Source organism: Lonchura striata, chromosome 4 (genome assembly GCF_046129695.1).
Source record: "Lonchura striata isolate bLonStr1 chromosome 4, bLonStr1.mat, whole genome shotgun sequence".
Lineage (NCBI taxonomy): Eukaryota > Metazoa > Chordata > Aves > Passeriformes > Estrildidae > Lonchura > Lonchura striata.
In genome coordinates, this window is record NC_134606.1 from 45,138,245 (window position 1) to 45,155,805 (window position 17,561).

The 17,561-nt window shown below is 41.4% G+C and overlaps 1 protein-coding gene across 8 annotated transcripts in view; it reads left to right on the forward strand.

The window, feature by feature from the left end:
• Positions 1 to 17,561, forward strand: part of SLC20A2 (solute carrier family 20 member 2) — a 56,833-nt gene that overhangs the window by 12,387 nt on the left and 26,885 nt on the right. For 3 of the 8 annotated variants that reach the window (XM_077782950.1, XM_077782953.1, XM_021532637.3), the window contains 3 exons: positions 6,081 to 6,224; positions 12,012 to 12,562; positions 17,197 to 17,337. In XM_077782950.1, the coding sequence (XP_077639076.1) occupies positions 12,274 to 12,562; positions 17,197 to 17,337 (430 nt within the window). In that variant the 5' untranslated portion in view covers positions 6,081 to 6,224; positions 12,012 to 12,273. Of the gene's footprint in view, positions 1 to 4,121; positions 4,332 to 5,689; positions 6,225 to 6,727; positions 6,959 to 8,074; positions 8,464 to 12,011; positions 12,563 to 17,196; positions 17,338 to 17,561 lie in introns of those variants that run through there. The other 5 variants (XM_021532635.3, XM_021532636.3, XM_077782951.1 and 2 more) reach the window with 5 other exon arrangements.

The following is a 17,561-nucleotide window of genomic DNA, read 5'->3' on the forward strand; positions in this document are numbered from 1 at the left end:
TTTTAATTTATGTGTAGAAGAGATGGAAGAGGAAATGATTTATGTGACTTCTGAAGGTCTTGGTGACAAGAAACCATTTTTTTATTAATTATAGATTCCTTGATTACTTCCTTGAAGGAAAAAATACTTTATAGTCTTTTTGCCTGTGTATTCAGGGTTCTTTGTTTATATGATTATCTATTGCTCATTTGTTTTATGGATAACAGTGGGTAAATTTTCCTTATCAGGATGACAGTGATTCCAGGTCTCGCAAGAAATATGCTTTGCATGTTCTGTATTTCAGAAGAATCTTGACATGGTGTGATTGTCGTGTGTGGCTGCCATAGACTAAATTTTATTTGGTTGTGAGGGTTATTTTCTCATTTTCTGTTTGATCTTTCAGCTAATTCTGGAATTTGCACCCTTCCTTGGAGTGATGTGGCTCTTCTCACAGTGCTTGAGTGGAGCAGAGAGGCCTGTCAGTGCTGGGCCACTCCCATTTTTTGTTGGTCATTTTCTGCAAGGAAGATGCAGTCTAGAGAAGCCCCAGCTTGAGCCGTGGTGGCCATAGCAGGATCCTGGCATGACTAGCTCTGGTTCTCACACCAAGGCAGGGAAGAGGGGAGGGTTCCTCATGGAATCCCCTTTGCTATTCCTGACCTCTCAGCAGCACCCATTCTATCTTTTCTCCTCTGGGCAGCCATCGGGCTTCTGAAGTGCATCACTGTCATCATTGTGGCTTAGCTAGGAGTGCCTTCTCCTGAGGATGAGGCACAGCAGCCACTGGCCCTGTTTGCTGGTGCCAAGTACTTAAATACAGTCTGCTGCCTAATAACTTCCTCTTCCCTACAGCCTGTGTGTCAAGAAGAGAAATCTTAGTTGTTCAAGCTCTTTCAGAAGATGAATACAGTCTATGTGTCCTCTTATCTTGCCCAAACATTTAGGAAGACTCTTTGCACTCCACCTGGACATTGGCACTGGACTACTGGGTTTGCTCCCTGGCCTTCCATGAGAGATAAAGCCTAACTTTTCTCGACCTGCTTCATATGACCACACACCCTTAGTAAGTCCTCTCGGAGGTGTTTGCTAAGCCAGGAACCCTGTGGGACACTCTTTGGCACATTGCATTGACAGTGATTTAATCTGTAACCCAGATTAAATGACAAGTCTTTTGGCCACTTCTTTGCTTCAGTAGTCTTGTCAACCTATGGTGAAGCTACCAGGATGTTAATGCTGCCCGGTATGTGGAACTCAAGGTATTTGCTTCACCATCATGCTCCTCATGCCTCTAGCAGCAAAGACTGCAGGAGACAGATGTCGATATTACATGGACTCAAGAACAGATATCAGCAGCTATTGGGCTTTGAGGGGGCAACAGGCCTATTAACTGGCAGATGCCATGCTTTGCATGGTCACCAGGCAGCATAAGATTGGCTCCAATTCCTCTGAAAGGAAGCCAAGGTCACAGCTTTGCTGTTTCCCCCTTTATTACTGCAATTCTCATAGGGAAAAAAAAAAAAAAAAAAAAAACACCATCAAAATTTTCATTGTCAGAGTGTACTGGCCTCATCTACTTCCATTTATCCCCATAACCCTGGTTGACACCTCTATGGTAGACACCTCTGTGAGTGTCATCCCTTCTCTGTTTGGTTATACCCCTGGTCCTTTCCTCCTTTTTCCATTCAGTTAGATCATTTCAGGAGTGCTTGGTCTTCTGTCCTGTGGGCCATACCGATTTTGGAGGATGGCAGTGAGAGCCAGCTGGTGTGGTTTGGCATGTTGATAGCTACTCACTCATTCCAGCTCTGTTTGAAGAGAGGGGGTTGCTGGACTCAAGGGAGCTCCAGCCATCTCTTCTGGCTCAAACAGAAGGTTCCACAGTGGTTGTTCTCTGAAACCCAAAGTGAAATGGAAATGGCAGGCAATCTGGGGCTGGACGTGTCAGGTTTCCTTTATCTGAAAAATTTGCACTGTTGACTTTTGGCAACCACACTCTGGCTTTTCACCAAGTGCATCTTTGCATAAGCCTCTGAATTTGCAAAATGCATATTTTTGGATTGCCACAGGAGTGTTTCATGGGCAATTTTTATGTTCTGTGTAAAGTCGGTATGGGTCCGTTAGTATGTCAGGATAATGCTCCTTGAGTTGTGAACAGTAGCCAGGGCTTTTATAGTACTGTGCCCATGTTGATAGGTTCTTTTTGGATATGGGTCTGGGGAGGGCAAGATCAAGCTCAGGGTGACTCTGAACATCAGGTCACACTTTTCCTTGGTCTTAGCATGGTCATGGGTGTGCCCTGGTCTCTGGTCAGTCGGCTGGAGTCACAGGTGATCCAAGTCCAGTTCCCATCCCAGCATTAACTGGGGCAGTGCTTGAATCAGCGCTGGCCAGAGCCTTGCCCCTTCAGAATTGCTTTGCTGCCTTTGAACTCCTCCTGGCTTGACATGGGCTTGTGCTGTGGTAGGGGCTGGAGTCAGCATGGCTCTCCCAGGCCACACAGCACCCGGAGCCTGTGTCATCCTCTTCTGTGCCAGCCTTGGCCTCCAGCAATTCCACTTGTGGGTTCCTCCCTTTCATTTCCCAGGGCTGGCTCACTCAGTAGACAAGTGTGATCTCAAGCAGAGTCACATGCTGTAACATGGCAGCTCTCCATGTATGCCTGTGCAAGCACAGCTAAATCACCTCGACCACTGGGAATGGAAGTCCCCTGACTGGGGTGGGATGTCCTCTTTGAGAGGCCACAAGCTTGCTGGAAAAAAAAATGTTTGGATGACTGGGTGACAGAGTTCAGAGCCATCAAGAAAGCCCATCCAAGGGATTTGATTCCTTAGAGTAGAGGAGTTGCTCCATCCCTGAATGCTAAATGACTTCTTAATTTTTATGTCTACTGTATTAAACTTTCCAAAGAGTCCCTGAGATGGTTTTCTTGCAGTGAAACATGGATGCATCTCTTTTGGACATTATCCTGATAGATAACAGAATGTTTCGGAAATTGCTATCCAATATGCAAAAGCAAATGTGCTTTCATTGGCTCTTTTAAACTGTGTTTCAGCTCTCTGCAGAGCAGATGCTCAGAGTTTTGTTGGTATTCATTGAGCATAATAGAACTACCAGAGCTCCAAGAAGAGGTGCTGTGTTTGGTAGAGCAGGTTTGGTTAAAGCTCCGTTAGTCTGAAGGACCTCAGGGCTGATTTCTAGGTAATGATTGGCTTCAAGGCTCCCATGGTGGAGATGGTCATGGAGGCCTTCAGTACGAGAAAGAAGAGGGCTGGAGATTTCTTCGAGGTGCAATGGGCTGCCATGTGCCACCCATTTTCATGCCTCCTAATTAATTTTATTTTCTTTGTTTATACACTGAAAGGGATTAAGGGTTCCCAGGCAGGGTCAGGGTCCCCAGGTGCTTATGGCTCCCAGTTTTAGAGTACCAGTAGGTATGTGAGAGCCCAGAAGCTCCTGTAGCTGGTCACTAACCTTGCAGCTTTTGGGTGTTTTTGTTGTATTTCTGTTCCTGAGTAAATGCATTTTACAGGCATCCAGGTTCCAATTCTTATGGGTTTTTATGTTAGAAAATTCTACTCATCCTCCATTATTTTCTACTCAAAATGTATGTGTTTTAAAATATGAATAATAATTTACATATGTAGCCTTCCAACCTGAATGGCAAAAAAGGCCAGTTACATTTGATATAAAAGTTACCCTTAGTTGCAAAATTAACTTTGTTTTAGTGGTCAATGGGAGATGAGAACCTGGGCATTTTTCAGAAAATAGCTAATGCAGAAATGGCAAACAAAGGGGGTTTAAAAAAATATTTAAATTGGCTTGTCCTATTACATTATTTAAACCTGAATGTAAATCTGCCTGACATGAGTTTGTTGAATAAAACAAGAATCTATCAATTGTGGATTTACCAAAATAAATTACAATTAAAACAAAATTATGATATCTGATCGAGATTGTAATTTATAATTTCTACAAGTATTTGATTTGATGGGAACCAAACTGGTGCTGCCATTTCCAAAAACCAATCCTTGTAATTTATTCTGTGGTCTTATAAATTTTCCTTTGCTTGCTTCTTTAGTGGTGTCCCAAATTATAACTTTTTCTAATGGTCAACCGATCTTGGCTTGAATTTTCCCATGCCTGAAGTCCACAATGCTGATGTAGCAGAACAAAAGCTTTGAAGATATTTCCTTTTCTCTGTGCTGTTTATTATATCCTTTGCTTTGCGTGTAGACCGAGCTCTGAAGCTTAGGTCAACAAGAAACCACCGTTGTGGCCAGGCTGGCTCGTGGGAAGCAGCACTCAAATGGTTCCAGTTTGCAGCTCTCCTGGGTCTGAGATGCTTCCCACAGGTCAGGCCAGCAGCTTCTGAGGTTTGAAATTGAAATAGATACCTCTCAAATGACATGTCCCCTCGGCAGTGTTTTTACCTGCACGCTGGTGGTGGTTGCTCTAGGCTGGGGGAATGGGCCATCCTAATTCTCTGCAGGAAAAGTAGGATGGATTTAATGCTTACTGGGGCTGTTCGGGTTGGAGGCAGACATCAGCTATAAAGAGAACATGGAATAATATTTTGCAATTTCTTTTCTCTTTTTTTTTTTTTTTACTTTATAAAGTTAAACAAGTGCTACAAGAAGTTTCTGTGCTTATTTATTCACTTCCTTAAAACTTTGGAATCCAGATCTATAAATACAAGCTGACTTAATGTTTACGATTATGGTTGCTCTCACTTGAATTGATTGATGCTACTTGTTAGAAAAAAAAAGTAAAAAAAGGTATTAAGATATATAATCTGCAGGAAAACATTAACATGCTTGATAAAATATGTTGCTTTTGTCCATAAGAGAAAACCACTGTGAAAGTCTTAGCCTCTCAGTTTTCTAAAAACTGGAAGCCTGTTTGCCAGCTATTACAGAAGCAAAAGGAAAGACATCACAACCAGATTTGAGAGATGTAGCTTTTCATAAAGGTAGCAGCTGTATTGCAGACTTAATTGTAGTTGGGTATAGACCTTAAAAATAATCATGGCCCAATAGGTATAATTTTTTTTGTGGGAGGATTTTAATGTCATTTATTCATTGCAGATTTCTAGTTGGAATTTTGACCTAATTATATTTAGAAGGTGATGTAGGCTTGCTACTCCATGTGAGTTTTCTTAAGAAATGTAAAACACTTTCAGTTTTATCAAATAAGCCCTGCAGCTGAATTTAACCAATTCAGAAAATTTTTGACTTCTTGATAGGAAATATCCTTTATTCAAGCTTGAAAAAATAGGAAAGGAGCATGTTTCGAAGTCTGTGTTTACAAATCTGAATTGATTTAGTTTTTCTCAAATGTTCAAAATGTGGGAAACTTACAGATTTAATTATATTAAGTTGTAATAGCATTACACACATTTTAGTGACTCAGAATGGAGTAAAACCTATCAGATAAATTCATAAACCATAAATGTGTCCAAGTAAATTTTTGTTAGTCAGATTTTTAACTGTGACAATGCAGTTTTGATTTTAATTCCTTTTTGCTGAATATGATAGCTTAACTGCATGATATTGTCTTAAAGCAATTATTTTATATAAAGCTAAGGCGGGTACTTTTAGGCAAACATTAGTTTTGCCTTGACTTATGTGCAAAAATGTTTCCCACTTAAAGGAAAGCGGTTGAAAGAATCTGGATTGGGTAATTTAGGCTGAACTGTTGAAAGTGAAGTTGTTTGCTTAGGCATCGATCCAGTCAAAACTTGTGCACATCTTTAACTTTCTGCAGTCTGTGTAGCCTGTGGGACCTCTACTGACATGAATAAAGTAGCAAGCATGCAAGCAACATTATTCCCAAATTGGATGTACATACCCTACTGTCACATGCACTCGAATTAAAAGTGCATTTAAGTGTGCTTGCAAATAGAAGATTTGAGACTCCTCAGAGATTACCTGATCTCACCAAAACGCCCATCTGACAGTCAAAAATGAGATTTCCTTTCTTGTCTATGCCTATGCCTGGGGGTGGGGAGGGGGGAAGGGAACGTTTTGTTGCTTTTAATACGAGCTTCATTGGATTGGTTTGTCTCTCTGGTGCAGCCGTGACGCAGTGTTGTGTTTTATCAGTGCCCACCCCCAGCAGAATTCTTTGCTTAAGAGGAGGCAGATTTTCACCTACTGAATAAGAATCTGGACTCGCATTGATGCTTCTCAGTGTTGTCTTATGTGCTCTCCTGTGCCGGAGTGAATTGTATCCCCGGACTGCCTGGTGTAAGTTACAGCCCTCTTTCTACCCTCTGAAAGTTTGCATGTTCAGATGTGACTGTGCTGAATGATAGGATGTCTATTTTAGACTTCAACCTGTATTTCTGATAAGGAGGGGAGGTTGCTAGAAGAACTTAGCTCATTTTTCTCCTGGAAAAACTTTTAAATACTGGGTGAGTTTTAAAGACTTCTCTGCATGGCTTTCTTTTATAAAACATGTTTTTTGTAAGCATGAACACTAGTTTTCTCTGAATGGATCTTGAAAATCTCTAGTATTGAGTCTTAAAAACAACTTGCCTGTTAGCAAGACTTTGTTCAGTCACTGAAGGATCAAATTGTCCTTTAGTTAGAGAAAAATATATCAGCAAGTGCATGAGAATTTGTTGATACTTCACCTTTCTTACTTGTTTGTAGAATTGCTTAAAATGACTTCTATCTGTGTTTTTAGTGAATGTTTTCAGCAGCAAAATCTCATGCTAGATATTTTATATCCATTTGTGACCTTTTAGTGGTGGAAACAGAAGGTTGATAGGGACTAGGAAAAGGAAGCATCCTCTGGAAGTTTTGGGAGCTGACAGTGACAGTCCCTCTCTGCAATGTTAAACTGGACGGGAATCCTTGGAAAGCTATCAACTTCAGTCTTGTTTCCATATGAAGTAGTAGCATGAAGTATGCTTAAACACATTGTGAATGTGATAAAATAGGAACTGATTGATACAAAACCTGCTTCTGCTGATGTGGTAATTGATTTTTTTTTTTAATAGTAAGTTCAGAGTGCTTTTTGTGTACTGGAGCATTGAACTTGCATAATGTTTGGCCTTGTGACAAGTCCTGTGCATGTAATTTAGAGCCATATAGGGATGTTCTCAGTCTTGAACCACTTGATTCAATACCACCTTTCATATCATGAATGTAGCATTAGTAATTTAAAGTAAATAATTTGTGAGCCTTGTGGCCTGAGCATGAACTGGAAATGATAAGGACTATTGATAAAGAGTGATGTTAGTAGCTCTGGTTATAAACCAGGCTTGGTTTCTATGCAGTGCTGCGTTCAGTACCCGCAGACTGGAATGCCGGATCTGGCCTGAGTTTATACACATAGGTGGGAACCTGGCAGAGCAGTTTTATATAAAAAGCAACAGACAGAAGTAGTGAGGATATGGACTAAGCTCCCAGAAGCTGCTGTCTGGTAAGCATTTTAGACAGACTTTTCCGCCACTGGAAACTAGAAGTGAACCTGCCTGTCAGTACAAATCCAGTGTTGCTGTCAATCATTAAACATCTACTGTTTTCAGCACGGCAGAGGAAAAGAAATTGTCCTTCCTTGTCTGCCTTGCCATAATGCAAGGCGGAGTAGTCATAAAAATTATTTTGGGAAATGCTACACTAGCTGCTATTCTTTGATTTTTGTTCATACTTGGGCAACAACAAATCGGTTAAAACTGGGATGTTGCAGAATCTCTGTCCCATCCAGAGCAGAATAAAATTTTCAGCTGCAGCATGGGGCAACTTCTGAGAGTATGAGAGCTGCATGCAGCATGATTTATATATGGTATGAGCTGCATACCTTTCAGTGCTTCACAAGTGCTGTAGGTTCTTCCCTAACTTCGGGTGAAGAGAAGATTGAAGGACTTTTATGGGATCTCTGTTCCTTCATGTCACATAGATGGGTTGCTGAAGGGTAATGCACTCTGATTACTTCCTTAGAATTTGAACTTAGTACTGAGCTTTTATTTATCCATTCATTCCTGCTGTTAGATACTTCTCTGTTCTCTTTAGCAGCAGTTTGTTTAGCAAAACCAAAAATCCCTAAACCCTGGCATCTCTGATTTTCAAATTTAGTATTATTTTTTTCATTAAAAATTGTCTAGGCTTAGTAGTGTACCATGAATAGCTTCCAGGAGACCTGTCTTAGTAAATGTCCATATATAAACATGTCCTAAAGTGATCTCATGCTTACCATGAAATCCTAACTTTTTCCTGAGGATTCACTTGTCATTGTGCATGAATCGAGATGCTTTTTTACCTAGATTTTGTTCTCATCTCTCCCTTAGGGAAAAAATAGCACTCTGTGTTGACAGAGTTATAACAAGCTGTTTAGTGAACAACGAAATGCAGTCTGAGGGGGGTGTCTGGATCATCTGCCAGTGAGGCAGAGGGACGTGCTGAGCATTTCCAAATATCAGATTTTTCTCGCTGAGGTGCAAGTTTCTAATTCCACTTAAAAGGCTTCAACCTGAACCTTGTAAGTATGGTACACTGTCTGTGGACCATAAGAAAACTCTGTTAGCTAAAAAAACTTGCCTTAATGCAGAATTAGCTTCTTCCAGCTTGAAATGACATCTCTATGCGTTTCTCTCCAGCCATCAGAGATGCACGCTCCAGCTTCAGGTCCTGCAGCTCCTGGTCCTAACACAATTCCTCTGCCCTGCTAATGGCCAAGTGTGAGTTTGCAGCATGGCAGAACAGGTTGGGCTGGTTCAGGACGAGTTAGCCAAAGCCTAAATAGGAAAATGTACTTTTCCATCCAGAGTCTGCTGTGGTAGCACAACACACCTGAGTGCAGAGGAGGTATCAGTCGCAGAGGTAACTGGGAAGATCTCCCAGCATCCAGCAGGTCAGGTGGAGTTGCATAGAGGCACGTTGATGAAATATAAGTGAGAACAGGAGAGACACAGGCTGGTGACTTCCAGGTGTCACACATGGAGCAGATCACCTGCTATTCCCTCCTGCATGGTGTTTTTTCCAGTTTCTTTTTCATCCCAGTAACAGCATGAAACACCACAGGCTCTTGGGTTACATTAGGTGATATGGGGCATAGTTCAGCGTGTCTGAGCATGCCAAATGTATTTTGGGCCCTAGAAAGAAGCATGCTACAAGATTTAGTCTGTATTTAGTCACTGGCCTGCTTTGCAGGATATTTTGCATTTCTGAAAACTTTCTCAGCAGAGATGTGCTTTTTTTTTTTTTTTTTTTGGTAAGCATTTAAAATCCCTTACTGTTTTTAAGGTTGAAAGTAGTAACACCTAGCCATTCGAAGGCAGCCTACATATTAATTTTTAAAAATGTGTTTATTCCTTTTTTCCTTTTGATTTCCATTTGTTAAAGACACAGCTTGGCTGCTGCTGTGCTGTTGCTTGTGCCAACACAGAGGACATCAAGTTTAGCCTCTCAAGTTTTGGAGAAAGCTCTATTTTGAACCATCACCTTGCATAAAATGACAGGAGGGGTGACTTCTTACTTAAAACATCCTTTTCTCCTGAGGCCATATATTCTATTTTACAGGGAGGGAGTTTATGTAGCTGCCTCTCTGAGCCCTTTGCCAAAAGCCCTGCTGACAGTCTCCTGGAGACTCTTTGGCCTTCGTGAGGCAATTTAGGAGCACACATATGCATGCTTGAAGTCTTAATTTCTTTGGGACCATCTGGAGGAGTTCACCCCACCCTCTCCCAGGGAAGCTAATAAAGGCAACCTTGTGACTTAGTGGTTTATTTTGGACACTGCAAGAACTCGCTGTGGCTGGAGGAGCCAGTTATGGCAAACATTGTCCCATGAATTCTGGTGGGGGAATGACTCAATCACCCTGCTCTTTCCTTCAGTCCCAGGATTTGGGTCACCATAGTAAGTTGATAGGTTGGTTGATAAGTGGAGAAAAGACAGATTTCTATTGGGAATAAGGGTGTGCTTTTATCTAGCTGGTCCAAAGAAATGGGTCTTGTATAATCACAGTCTGGATGCATGCATGGACCTCAGTCACTTTGCCCATTTTCAGGAACAGAAACTGGGGCACTGAGGCTAACTTGGCAAAGGTACTGTGGAAATGCATGCAGGATGAAGAATTTAATCATTAATCTCCAGGATCAAGGAAGGACCCTAGTCCAGTACTTCATCTCCTAGCAAAAATCTGACATGCATAATAGAATTTTTTTAACAAATGCTTTTAGTGGGGTTTTGTCTTCATTCACAGGCAAACAAGTGCTAACTATAATTGTTTCTTCCAAATATCATTAGCCTTTTCTGTTTCTGTCAAGTCCTTTTCCACTCAATGGGCTGAGTGCTCATGAATTATAAAAAAGCAACAAGTCTACAAACAGAAAACATGCTTTGGTGCTTCATTTTCTCATGTTATCTCATAGTATAAAAATCCTTATACAAATGTTTTTAGCCATTTAGACCTTCTGAAATGTTATTTTAGAATATTTTAGAGTGTAAGGCATTCAAAGATTGATGTCTGCTCCATGTCTGGAAAAGACTGAAGCAACAGTTGTTCAGCCAGTTTGGAGCCTGCTGAAAAAAAGAGGGGCATCTTTTTTTTTGCTGGATATATGTCTGTAGAGAAAGCATCAATCCTTGACATCAGTTTTAGAGTGTTCTAGGAAACACTTATGGATGGATGTTTTATTTTCCTCTTGGTCGTTTTCAAGGATCCAGCATCTCAGGAGTATGCAAAATCTCTTTTAATTTTTAAATTTTGCTATTATTTCAGGGGTTTCAGAGACCCTTCCTCCTTGCTACTGCAGGACCCAAATTGCATTTGGGCCATTGAAAGAAATTAAGCATGATCTTGAAAATGTGCATGTGGGAATATTGTATGAAATTGAAGTGACTGTGTGGAAATAGAGAGTGAACAGGAGGTGGGCTCAGGGCTTTAATCTGACATCTCCTGCTCTCTAGAACTAGAAGAGGTGGAGTTGGCTGATGCATATTTGCTGCTAAATGTTAGTTTGACCCCTTGCCACAGGACCACAGGATGTCTTTGTGGTGGCCAGTAACAGAAGAGAATTGGCCCTTGGAGGAGGCAGGTGGTTTGGGAAAATGTGCTTCTAGCTTTTGACCATCTTCATGTCACTGTGGGCCTTATCACACTATTCAACAGTCTTTTGGATGATGAAGGTTTTATTTTTTAAACTCCCTTTCTCTGTGTCCATTTTTTGCTTTGAAAGAGCTTACTCTTTTATCAGACTAAGAAAGATGTAATTCAAAAGGCAGCCATAAAACTGAAACTGTCAAAATAAGTACTCAAAGATATCTGTGGCAATAGTTTAAATCTAATAACTGTTAGTAATCGGTAACTATCTATAGGAAAAAACAGAGTTCAGTGTTTTCATGGCACCTTTTTCATAGACTTCTCTAAACCAGTAGAGCTACATGGAAATACTGAAATTATTATGCTGTTTCAGAGACCGAAAAGCTGTAAGGAAGTTGTATTCTTACTGCATGGGATGTGATAACAACAGATGAATATTAATGTTCTTCAGAGTATTTTCAATGGTATTTCTTAGACATGCATATAAATAATTTTTCAAAGGAGCATATCCATGGCTGCAGCTGATAAAATGTTGAGAGTTCTGCTGAGGTCAGTGGAGCTAGGTGTTCTATATCAGCTGGCAGTCAGGCTGTGTGGTATGGTTCATGTACTCTGTATGTCTTATGTTCACTGGGTGCAAAAAGCCAAGAGGAATCCTCCTGCTGGAAAGAGGGCTTATTGCTGTGTTTGGTAAATTCCACACGAACAAGATTCTCAAATTTTCTAAATCCTTTTAAATTGCTCAAAAGATTTTCTCAGTCAGTGATATTGCAAGAAACATATTGCTTTGGAGGTGACCTAATTTGAATCTTTTCTGAATTGCTTTATGATTAGAGCAGTCACATGCTGAGGTAGGACCCCATTAGTGGGTTTAAATCATCTGTTTACTTCTGAAAACACGCATTGTTATGAGCTCTGCTGAGTATTCGCCTTTTTTTTTTTTTCAATTTTATTTTCTTTTTTCTTTTTTTTTTTCTCTGTTGCAGGACAGAACATCGCAGTCCTACCAGTTTGGAAGCAAAATATGGAATGTGTTTCACTGCTGACCGAAGGCAGCCAAATGAACAGTATTTATAGTAGTTCGAAAATCAGCAGTTAGCAGTTTCTTCACATTCTAACACTACCCAGCACTTTCCAGAGAGAACTCATTGTTTACAAGAAATCTGCTTTCCAAATCCGTTGCGGTGCCCTCCAGCCTTGACTATTAACTATTTGCAAAGGGGAAGCAAATCTGCAGTTTGGGGAAAGATGGCAATGGATGAGTACCTGTGGATGGTCATTGTGGGTTTTATCATTGCTTTTATTTTAGCTTTTTCTGTCGGTGCGAATGATGTTGCAAATTCTTTCGGAACGGCCGTGGGCTCTGGTGTTGTTACTTTACGCCAGGCTTGCATTTTGGCTTCAGTTTTTGAAACCACTGGCTCAGTATTACTGGGAGCAAAAGTAGGAGAAACAATTCGGAAAGGTATCATTGATGTTAACCTGTACAACAACACTGTCCCACTGCTGATGGCAGGAGAAGTGAGTGCAATGGTTGGTAAGTAACACTTTCCTATTCCAAGTAATGTTTGTTCTGTATTTGTCATCCTGTTAATTGTGAGCATTGTTAATTAAGCCTTCCCATCTTCTTGACCTGTACATCTGTTTTTGTGTGAATGCAGGGTTTTAAAGTTTCCTATGTTTTTTTAAAATGCTTCTAATAATTTACATTTTTCAATGGTTCAGCCACTTAACTAACAGATGAAAAGAAATAGTTAACACAATGGATCCTATATATGTACAAGATACTGAAAAAAAATATTTTTCAGATTTTTGTGATGGTAAATGGAAAATATAAAAGTATAGTATTTGTGTCTGCACAGAAGATCCTACAGAATCAACAGTTTGCAATAAACGTGTGTGAGAAGGAATAGTTTTTTTAAAAAGTTACAGAAAATCCAAACACTTTTGTGTAAACTGATTGCCTGGCTGAGTGATTGCAATTAGTCCTACACGTCACCCTTGCCCACCCCACGGCAAAACTAAGAGAGCAGTAAAGATAATCAGACATTTAAGGTCTTTTTAGTTCTTCTGACCCAAACGACAGCAGGGCAGCCCTTAGAGTCTGCCCCCTTGCTTGTGTTTGTAGTTAACTAAATCTCTGTGCAGAACAAACAGCATATTCTGAGGTAAGTAACATTAAGCCACAGTATTTACTCTTTGTTTATGTGCAAGAGGCTTTGTGAGCTTTTAGAGAGCTCCCTCCGGGAGCAAACCTGCTTTTAAAGGGCAGAGGCAGCAGGGAGGAAACCCCTTATCTATGGGAGAGGCAGCCCCGGCAAGGGGCCAGCCCTCCCACCTCAGTCCGGCAGCTTGGTGATTTACACAAGCATCGCAGCATCCTCTGCTTGAGAGGGATGTTCCACTTAAAGATTTTCTTCCTTAAACCTACTTAAACCTGACCTAAATATTATTTGCACCTTCCATCCCTTCTAACCTCCTCACACTTTTTATGCAAGACTGCACAGGAGTTAGGTGAGTCTGTGCAGAGATTTACTACCTGGGGTTATTTTCCTGTTTCCTTTGGAAAAATGGAAAATTGAGTGCCTTTAAAGAAAAAATTATTTTTATGGCTCGAAATGGACACTGAGTGACAATTTCTGGAGCTGTCAGAGGTGGCTTTGTGTGTCTGAGAGTGTGAAGGTAGTTCCCTTGGTTCTTTGGCTGCTCCTGAGCCTCCTGAAGATTGGCCACCTTTCCTTGCCTAAGGGGAAGAGGGGTTGGTTACCAAGAAATCACTGGGACAGCAGCCACTTCCACTTTCCCCCACTCCCCACCCCATCAGTTCCTCTTTCCTGATAGCTTGCAGGGTCAGCTGTAGGTATTTCCTCTTTCCCTCAAGGTGTAGGGTGGCTTTTTAGCAGCCTCCCACTTGCATCTGTTATCCTTGTGCTTGCTGAGATGGCTCTGTCTCTTCCCATGGAGCCAGGAGCACTGCACACCGTCTGAGTGCAAGTGACCTGTGTGCTCTTGGGTCCCTTTGAAGGAAGGGTTTTCTTTTCTGGATCTATTTCTGGTATCTTGATCCTGGCAGGGCAAAGTTTTAAGTCTCAGATACCCCCTGCAGGGGCAACTGGCCAGAAGCTCAAAGAAAACAACTTATTTGCATGTGTATTTACATAAGTCTGTGTGAACTTCATGACCAGTTACATTCCCTTCCTCCAGTAGGGGCATTAAGAAGAAATTCCACATTATAAGTCTCAGAGTTAATGACAAGTTACAAAATGCAGATTTCCATTTTTTTTTCCTCAAATCAATCTCCAGCTTTTATCTGGATGTATGATATTTTTTCTGTGTTTTCTCTGGACCTTCTTGGGTGTTTTCTTTTCCTCTTTCTGTTTTCGCTCTGCATTTTCCCCCACCCTGTTCTCTCATGCCTCATGATTATGTTTTTGCAAATGGATTTAGCTTCTGAATTTCAATGAGGCTTAAATGAGTCAACAGTCTGGGAGAGACCAAAAGTCACTGTATCCTCTTTCCAGATGTTGGTGGAATATCCTTTGATGCTTGCAGCAAACAGCAGATGTAATTTTCAGGTCAACCTTTTTCTCCTAAGAGAAAAGGAAGCGAGAAGTAATGGGATTAAAATTTTAATATGTATCATTTTGTAGTAATTTGGAGCAATTATAATGTTGTTTATTAGGCAGACGAGAAGTTAAGGATTGTTGCTCTTGGGGGTAAATTGTAGTACTTGCCCAGCATCAACTAATTGTCAGGTTATTGTCAGGACTTGCCTGTGTGTTGTTCTGGAGGTTCTGGTGCGAGCTGAAGCCAGCAGCTGATGTGGCTGAGGAAGTGCCACCAACAGAGGGGACATCCCAGCCAGGATTAGCAGAGCCAAGTACTAATCTATCCTGCAGGAGACCGTGGTGTTTGTTGGGGGCTCACAGCTGGCACGGAGCACCAGAGCCTCAGGAGAATGGATGGGGAGCCCTCGGCAGCAGGGGAGCGTGAAACGCGCCCTGGCCGAGCGCTGGTGCAGCAGCTCCTGGTCAGGGCAGTCTGCAGCCAGCCCCTGTCTTTGGGGATGTTGACCGAGAGGAAAGGGTGTGGGCCACGGTGTCCACAGGCATGAAGGGTCTGAATTTGGGACTCTGTGACCTGGCCTAGTGAGCTTCCTGCTTCCTAAGTTAGTTTTGCAAAGGTAAAAGTTGAGAACAAGCATTTTATGTTAAAGAGGATTTAAAGCTTTGATGTAGGTAGTTAAAGCACTGCAAGTCCCAGAGTAAAGTCCTCCTCTGGCTTCCTTTGTATTTTCTTCTGTTTCTTAACATGCTTCCTTAAACTTCTTTAGATTATGCTTTGTCCTTCTCAGACCATCCACTGATCCTTCACCACCTGTTTCCTTCTGGACTGTTTGTTTTCAGTTGAGCAATCTGGTCTAGTAGAAGGTGTCCCTGCCCATGGCACGGGGTTTGGAATTAGATGATTTTTAAGGTCCCTTCCAACACAAACCATTCTGTGATTCTATGAAGTTAAATAAACAAAAAATAGTTCCATACTTCCTCTATTTCCCCCGACAATAAACCCAGTCCTCACTAGACATTTGAAGTGCAGCTGTGGCCTGGTTGCATTTCCCCTGCTTTTTGTACTGAGTATTTTGCAATTACGTATCTATGGGTAGCTTAACTTTTTATTTGACATCTTTCAGATGTAACCATCTGATTTCTCCTTCTCCTCACTTCCATTTCCTGGTCTCTAAGTTCATGTCAAAGGTTTCAAAGTGTTTTTATTTTTATTTTAGTCTAGGGGAAAAGAAGCCAAAGGATTAAAGAGCAGGTGTTCCTTGATTGATCTAGAATTTCCACTAGCAAGAGAAGTAACAGTTGTTTTGGGATAGTATGCCAGGAGAGATCAGTTTTACAAACTGATTTCCAAATGCAGCCAGATAATGATACCAGCAAATCACCGTTTGCAGATGGTTCTGTTTCAAGACCTTCAAACCATCTTCTTATGTTGGAACTGAGGATGGAGGCTGAAACTTTGGATAGTCTGCCAGCATATGTTCAGTGACCTTGCTTTATCACCTATATCTGCTGCAGATCTGTTAAGGGAGGTGGCATGAGCCGGAAAATTCAGGATCTCTTATGGCATTTTGATTGCTGCCACTGGTAACTCAATATATGAAGATTTAGTCTTAAGGCCATGAAGTATTACAATGAAGAAGAGATCTTTGTAAAAATTCTCTAGTATTAGGGGAGGCTCACAGAAAGCTTGTGCAACTCTCAAAGGTATTTTGGTGTCCTGAGGTTAGTGCCACTGCAAGAGGAGCAGGGATCTTGTGTCTTTGCAAAGTGAAAAGGAGTCAGAGCATGGAGCTGCATTCACAAGAAAGCGGTGCTTGGGGTACTTTTTTTTTCCCCTGCACTCTTGGCAGCCTCCTTCCTGGATGTCTGGTTGAAATGCCAGATGTTGCATCTACTTTACAGACCATTACCCACTGCCCCTTAGTTAGTATGGGGAACTTATTTCCTTATGCCAGAGTATCCTTGGCTTCTTCATGACTAACATAAGTCTTTTCAGCAGTCTTGAATTTCTCCTTGAATCCTTCTTCAATTTCTCTGCAACAATGAGCTGCAGATAAAGGCGGTGAGAGAGTCCTTATTCTTTCCTCAGTCCATTTTTCCTATAGAGGACTGGATGGCTGTGTAGCACTGAGATGAAGCAAAAAAATATCTCTCTCCCACAATTTTAACCTTTCTCTAGTAGTATCCAATTTTAGGAGCATGGGTAGTTCACTAGTGAAATGGTGAATGCCTCCTCACGCTGATCACCTGGAGGATTCCAGAGTCAGCTATCAAGAATGAGGTTTTCTAAGCTTGATGTGCACTGGGAGCAGTTTGTGTACTTACTCAGATAGGCTGGAAATACTGAAAGCAGAACTGTCATGAATTGTAGGACACCATTAGTCATAAACAGTCATAAGTTAGATGTAGCATTCAAAGCTGCTATTAAACTGTCTTAGTATCTGCTTTTAGAGACAGAACAGGAACAAAACCCTCTTTAGAAGATCTCTTTTATGCATGAGAAGTGTAGGCAGCACTTGTAAAAGAATGTGGGCACATGGCAAAGAATTTTCTGTGTTACATTATTGTTGTTGTTGTTTATACCGTATGGTTCATTTGTTTCTAGGTTCTGCTGTTTGGCAGCTAATTGCATCATTCTTGAAACTCCCAATATCAGGGACCCATTGCATTGTAGGTGCTACGATTGGATTTTCTCTGGTGGCAATTGGTACACAGGGTGTCCAGTGGATGCAGCTTGTCAAGATTGGTAAGTGCTGTCTCCTTTAATGTATGAGGGTATGTGAAATAGCGTGTGCTGCCTGCAAAAAACATTCCCAGAGATCTGCTTTGTGCTGATAGCACTCCCTCATTAATTTATTTTCCACCCCAGTCGTGTCATTCAGAAAATGCACTGGTGCCATGTTAATTAAAGGCTGCATTGTGTCTCCAGTGGAGAAAGGGGTAAGACAGAAGTTGTACTTGCCCAGTGGG